The sequence below is a fragment of the Glycine soja genome, chromosome 18 (genome assembly GCF_004193775.1).
Source record: "Glycine soja cultivar W05 chromosome 18, ASM419377v2, whole genome shotgun sequence".
Taxonomy (NCBI): domain Eukaryota; kingdom Viridiplantae; phylum Streptophyta; class Magnoliopsida; order Fabales; family Fabaceae; genus Glycine; species Glycine soja.
This window is the reverse complement of record NC_041019.1, coordinates 52,713,043-52,720,104: the sequence shown is the minus strand read 5'-3', so window position 1 is coordinate 52,720,104 and position 7,062 is coordinate 52,713,043. Positions and strand designations below refer to the sequence as shown.

The 7,062-nt window shown below is 33.2% G+C and overlaps 1 protein-coding gene across 1 annotated transcript; it reads right to left on the bottom strand.

The window, feature by feature from the left end:
- Positions 1–1,297: 1,297 nt before the first annotated feature.
- On the bottom strand, positions 1,298–7,062 carry LOC114394566 (50S ribosomal protein L22, chloroplastic-like). Its single transcript, XM_028356181.1, has 7 exons — positions 6,929–7,062; positions 6,655–6,788; positions 6,457–6,536; positions 3,531–3,698; positions 2,605–2,715; positions 2,042–2,108; positions 1,298–1,881 (listed from the first exon to the last, which is right to left on the bottom strand). The coding sequence occupies exons 2-7, from the start codon at positions 6,779–6,781 to the stop codon at positions 1,601–1,603; spliced, it is 834 nt and encodes a 277-aa protein (XP_028211982.1). The 5' UTR covers positions 6,782–6,788; positions 6,929–7,062; the 3' UTR covers positions 1,298–1,600.

Genomic DNA, 7,062 nt, shown 5'->3' with positions numbered 1-7,062 from the left:
GTATCACAACACCTCATGTCATCTCACTTAACTAAAAAAAAAAATTAAATAAAGCTTTTAATGTAAAAATTAGATGGTGTCTAGCGCTCCAAACAAAAAAATTATTTCGTATTGTGTGAAAGTCACATAAAAAGAAAGTTACATTAACTGGCAATGACAATCAGACATTTAAAATAAAACTTTTAATATATAAAAGATTAGATGGTACCTAATTATGAAATCATTTCGTATTCTATGAAAGTTATACATACCGTCAAATATATTAATTTTAAATTAAATAAATGAGATTGTTTTTTCTCTTTTTTTTATTCATTCATCTTTATCAATTTACCTTCACACATTATCTATTTTTTGCCTAGGAAACGCTTCTTGTTTTACCAACACATTCTCATTGCTCTCAAACACCAATTCTCTCACCAACACAATCATATCCCACGACACAAAACAAAGATCTTAACAAAAAATCATAAATTTGAATCCAACCACAAAAATCAAAGACATCTAAAAATTCATACATCTAAATCTCTCTACCATCAATGAACACCACGGTGACAGTTTTTCATTTTGATTCTATATCCGAGATTTGCTTCTCTATTTTAGATCCAAAATTGTTGGTGCTTGAGTATTGAGAAAATGTGCATGGTTAATGGACACAAGCTCGCAATTTTTTTATTTCAGTTTCAAGATACCCATATGCAATTTTTTATCTAGATTTCAACATTCTCACTTGCGTTTTGTATCTAGATTTAAAAGAACAATAACTATTTCGAAAGAGTAACATTGACTCAGATTTAAAAGATAAAAAAACAAAAAAATAAAAAAGGAGCAAGGTAAATTTTAATGAAAAAACAAGGAACTAAAAAAATATAACAATTCATATAATACTTTTTTGTCTATTTATCAGTCACATCATTTATTAAATCTCGTAAATTATTTCTCGTTTCTCCCTTAATTGTATAATTTATAGTATTGCATTAGTTGCATACAATAACATTTCTCCATCCCAGAGTCATGCATGATGTTGTCCAGAGTTGTTCACTTTCAAATCCAACCAACAAAAGTATAGAGCTGAGTTCGTACGCAGTGATTGATCCTACAATTAATGCACAACAATCTGAAACCTGTGCCATTCTATTTGTGTATCGTAGTTTTGCAATGAAATCAAAGTTACAGTTGATACCGAACTCATTTGTTGTTTTTAACAAAAAAAAAAAAACACACTCATTTGCTGTTTGATATGTTGCTAATAAGTTCAACGCTCCAGATACTAAAAATAATTAAAGCACAACTAATAAAATGATGCAAGTGTAACCTTATTTTAAAAATAAAAAATCATAGGTTTATACTTCCCCACAAAACAAGAGGAGATTCATGCTGCTGATTGAACAGGACATCCTTTATAGCACCTAGTAGGAAGAGAAATAATAAGCTAATAAATGAGAATAATACTAAACATGATCCAGTACAAAATTCTATCATTTGCAACAAGGGACAGACATATTTCTCAACTGTTTCCATATTATGTGATGGCCAAGAAGAATCTTCTATTACACGAAAAATGCCATAAGCATGGAAACTTGGAAACAAGCAAAAGCTCAGCTCATGCAGGTGTAGCACTCACGTTTTGACCCCTAGATTTGTTTTTGCGGCCCCAAATAGGATTGGACTCAATGAGCTGATGAGGCACAAGTCGTTTCTGACGCTTGGTGAGTCTCTTGAAGTTGTGGACCCTCAGCCTAGCAATCTCTGCCTCTTCTTCAGCAGTTATCTCTCTTACTACAACTGTTAGCCTGCATTCTGGTCTTACTCTAAGCGACGATTTTCCTTTGGCATGGGGCCAAAGTCTCTTTTTATAAAACCCCTTTCCTACAAATGCTTCCGCTGTAAGAAACAAGAATGCAGCATCATCAGAGATAGAACAACCAAGCCTTTTTCCCACTAAATGTAGTTGTCTACATGGATTAAACAATGCCGTAATATACAATTGTAAATCATGTGACAACAATTTCACTTCTAATAATTATGACCTTCAAAATATTACCAACAATGAGACGTTCTGGATCTAACCCATGATTGTGAGAGGCATTTGCTCGGGCTGAATGAATAACCTGCAACGTGTAGGATTTTAAAACAACCGCGTACAACTTTGCTTTACCCTATAGAAGGTAATAAAATAGCCTTCCTCCTCCACTGAAACCAAACATATCTCAAATCTAAATTATCATAAATGGTTATGTTAAATACCTGTGTAAAGCATCGAAGAGCAGGAATCCCATCGAATTTGATATTGGTGTTATAAGTGGAAAAAAATCATGAAATTAGAAAATTAAATCTAACAAGGAAATGAATTTGCAATTCCTTCTCACTCACTGTCATGACATTGTCCCATGTAAAAATTTATATAACCTCATTGAAACCTGGCCCTTGAGATCAATGACAAAGTAAAAGGGCTAGGGCAGGGGGCAAAGAATGAGTTGAATTTTTTTTTTTTAATCAAAACCTGATGCTTTCACAGAGAAACTTTGAAAGCAATTAAAATTATAGATTTTGCAAGCTTGTCCAATGAGGTGACAATGAAAAATACCTAGTGTTACTACCTACTACCTGATATACAGTTTTTGCTGCTCGTTTTATTGTCAATTCCAACTGCATCAATGCATCTTTAACAAGCATACCACGAACCAGAGCAGCAACCAAGTTGACCTTCTTTGGACTCTGAAATACCATAGAGAACAAGATATGTAAAAAGTGCAACTAGTCAGATATTAATCAAACCCTTCTTCAACCATAAATTAAGACAGTTTCCACAGCAAACCAAGGAAGGTATTTCAATGGCTAAAAAGTTAGATGCCAACTTTTCTGCAAAAGTTGTTACATGCTGGTTAAAACACACAGAAGTTTCTTAGCAAGTAGCTAGGCAGTGGTACCACATAAATGTAACATAACATTGTAAATTTTCAATATTTATATTATCGCTAAGCTGAATATACTTGTGATGATACTTATGTCCACTTTATATTATTGCTAAGCATGCATACTAGAAATGTGATTAGCAAGTTAAAATGAAATAAAATAAATGCTCTATCAAGATAACACCAAAAGTTAACATCTATTGGTCCAAGTGACAATATTAGTTTCATTTAAATAAGGTATTAGGTTTGAGCTTTGTGAATAGAAAAAATAGGCAAAGGGAAAGTTTTATCCCCTTAAATGGGTCCACCTAACCTGACTTGGATTAGTTAGAGCTCCATGTGATTTCACATATCAAGAGTCACAATCAGGAAATAAAAAAAAAATAAAAAATTAAAATTTAGTGCAATGTTATAGGAAACTTTGGTTGTCATGTTTGATATACAAAAATGTTATAGGTTTTCTTTGATGCACTTTTCAGCACTTAAAATTAGAATCTTTTCAAACAAAATACATTCAATGTATAACTTTTCAGGTTTATCAAACATGCCCTTAATGTAAGAAAACCAACTCGAAAACCAAAAGCAATCAATCACAAACAGTGATAAGGCATCTCAAACCTGTTTTATTGCCTTTAATATCGCTTGAACTTTTTCTGGCTTAGTAACAACTTTCTGCTTCTGGTCTTCACCTTTTGAACTACTCAATAATGAAACTGGGGCTAAAGGTGACAAAACAGGTGTTTCCTCAGATGAATTTGCCAGCAACTGAGCAGAACTTGATATTCCCTGAAATGGAAAACACCAAAGGATGAAGTTAAAAAAAGAGTATGGTCAGAGTACGTAAGTACGTACGTACGTACATACATACATATGATTAGAATATTTATAACACTAGCTTAGTATGCCCCAAGGTTGTAAAACGATTTGGAAGATAACTATAAACAAACTTGTTTATTTAATCTCAAAACATAATTAAGTATGATCACAAAGTCCAAGAAAGAGCCTATTCAGCTATTCTGCAAAATATTAGCAAACAAACAATGTAAAATCAAATGTATAACAAAATCAGAATTGATCAAGCAAGAATCACTACTATTGATCCCATTCAATCCAGCAGTCCAAGCAAAAGCCTTCTCCTTAGAAGGAACTTTAAATTTTCAAATATATTTATCAATGGTGAACTTTTTTCAATTAGGAAAATGAATTAAGACACGAAAGGATGACTTATTAGAGAAACCACAAGAAAGGTCCAGAATCCAAATTCTCCTAACTGTAACAGATGAAAGATTGACACATTCTAGGGTAGATTATAAGCCTTGTGCTTTGATATGATTAAGATACCAAAGTGAGATTTCCAGGAAATATGGTTACCCTGGAGAAAACAAAAAAGGAAGACTGGTTATGCATACTAAAATTTCCCCCTTCTGTAATTACAGTTTCTGTTTCTTTGTTTTATGTTTACTAGGCACCCAAAACAATGGAGAAAATAACAAGGGCAAAGTTGACAAAGTTTGCAACTATAGTTGGAGTGGTCAACCAAAGACACCATCTTAGATAAACAAGTTGGTGTTCCCTGAGATAATCATGACTACTTTGAGGGCCATAGCCATGCAAGAAGATGAACTTTTCAAGGTTTCATCAATGCTGGAAGAGGTTTGGTTTCTATGCAACATTTTGTTTTTCATATTTCCCTTGGAATGTAAAACTATTAGCTCCTACCGTTTTCACTGAAACTGTGTTTTGTTTTTCAGTGGTACAACTTCTCTATCAAGATTTACTACATTTGCTATGCCTTCCATTAGTTAACTACTACTGTACACTAGTAAAGGTGAAGTGACTTGGCTACTTGACATGTGATTCCGTGCTTCCATCGTTGGGACAACCTCTTATCTTTTAAAGACAATATAGTTAAAATTGCTTACAACTTAGAAGACAGTAATATTCAGACAGAAAATAATCAAGGAAAACAACTGGCTGTATAAATCACTGCTGCATATGTGTCAATATAGCAGCGCTATTGATGACAATGGTCAAATACTAAACCAATCCATTGTAATGCAATTAATTTTCAAGATCAAATGCAGTTTACATGTTTTATTAGTTGTTTTATAAACAAAACATCATTAATACATTAATAACTTCCATTTATTTGCTTTTATTTATTTTATAATTATATAACCATGATTATAGTGAATTAAAGGTCAATTACAAGTCCTTCCTTTAATTGTTGGCTGATTTTAAGCTCGGATAATATGAGGTCAATTTATTACATTTACCTAGAAGGTAAGTAATAAGCATTATATTAATTTGAATTGTTTATGTTCATGTTTTCTATAAAGTTTGTTGGACCTGAAAGGGAGAGACAGCTATCAGATACAGATGTCCAATCAGCAGTGTGGGAGGTCTGTGGTGATTCTGGAGCTTTACAATTGCTTTTTCATCTTCTTCATGTAAAGTGAGTGCTAGGAATTACATAACCACAACTGCTGATAGGGATTATGTTAATTTATAAACTGACACCATTTTTTGCCTTACTCCTAATCTGCATGCATGTGATTGCAACTTGATTTCTGCAAATAATGTTTGAATCTCTTTTTCATATTCAATGTATCATTTCATTTATTGAGTGAATAAGGACATACTAAACATCAATATTGATACATATAACTTATGTGCAATGCCTAACCGATTTCACTGCATTCAAGGATGATGGATCTGAAGAGAGTTCCGAAACAGAGGAAAGTGACCTAGATTTGCTCAAGAAATCCCTTATTATTGATAACCAATTAGCCAGGAAGATAGAAAACAATGCATGAGCAATTTAAGGTAGAAACTAGTATACTTGACTAGAGTATTCATATACCTAAAATAATTGGGGATTACTCTGGTACCTATCTTTTTTTGAGAGCACATGTAACTAAATTGAGTTAATGAATTTTTCAAATATCATACTAAAATCTAAAACTACAAAGTATCAACCAACAAATAATCGACAAGTCCCCTTGGATACTGTAACCTTATGTATACCATAACAGCTACAGAAAATATTTAATTAGTAAAAGGGTACATGAAAGCTCTTCTTCATTCAGTTAAAAATATTGATTGAATATGTTCTTGTGAGATTCTTTGGAAGCTATGTTACTGGCTCAATCGATGTTACATTTTTTAGCAGTTCTCATATCAAAACTGCAGAACATAAGCTTTTTCTTTGCTTCAAAGCTTCGTCTATAACTTGATTTATGAATTGTGCGTATGTATCTGAATCTTCTTACACAAATGGAATCACTACTAGAGTGTATGCATGTATTCTTCTATTGAAATTATAAGTTTAAAATCGTTGGTTACATACAAATCTGGTTTTGTTGAGTATGAAGTGACTGTTTATCTAGGATTTATTTTCTCACTTACCTGTGTCTAAAGCAATCTCAACTCAACCATAGATATTACAATGGAACACAAATCACGGTATATGAGAAATTGATTTAACAAGCTATTCAAATGGGCAATCAACTGATGATCATGCAATCAAAACACAAATTTTTACCTGATGTTGGAAAGTGAGAAAAACGGGTCTTGAAAAACAGGGCAAAGTTGTTGTTGTCCATGTTCTCCTCCCCAACTGACCTACATTACCAAAGCAAGCTTTAATGCTAATGAACCCATAAAACTCACAAATTTCACCAAAACCAATACCACAAAAGTCAAAACAACAAAAGGGCAAGTGAGAAAAAAAATTCTTAACCTTGTGAAAGAGAAGAGGCTAAGCGAGAAAGTACAAGGCTTGGAGCTGAATGAGTGGCGTGGGGTTCCAATACTCGCTTGTGAATGGGGCGAAGAAAGGGAAAAACGTGTCTATGCCACTGCACCATGTTTGGTCTGTAGGAATAGTACAGTTATTAGCTACTCCATTGAGAAAATGAATGCACTAGTTCTTGTGTTTCAGCAGAGAAAAAAAATGGTGCATGGAAATGCTGATCAATTGAAATTCGCAAAAATGGCGATTTAGAAGGGAGTACCTGAAATAAAGTGAAACCACGATCCACTGTGTCTTCTCCTTGTGAAATGCTTTTCGGGGAAAAAAGAAGAAGAGAAGAGAAGAAAGGCCAAAATTTAGGGTTAAACGGTGACGGTCCTAACGGAGTGAAATCAA

What these genes read in the sequence shown, in the direction of transcription:
- LOC114394566 (XM_028356181.1), bottom strand. Translation starts at nt 6,781, where the DNA reads ATGGTGCAGTGGCATAGACACGTTTTTCCCTTTCTTCGCCCCATTCAC. An exon ending in TATTAAAGGCAATAAAACAG is followed by an intron (nt 2,716 to 3,530) that starts GTTTGAGATGCC and finishes ATGGTATTTCAG; the next exon opens with AGTCCAAAGAAGGTCAACTT. An exon ending in TCCAGAACGTCTCATTGTTG is followed by an intron (nt 1,882 to 2,041) that starts GTAATATTTTGA and finishes TGTTTCTTACAG; the next exon opens with CGGAAGCATTTGTAGGAAAG.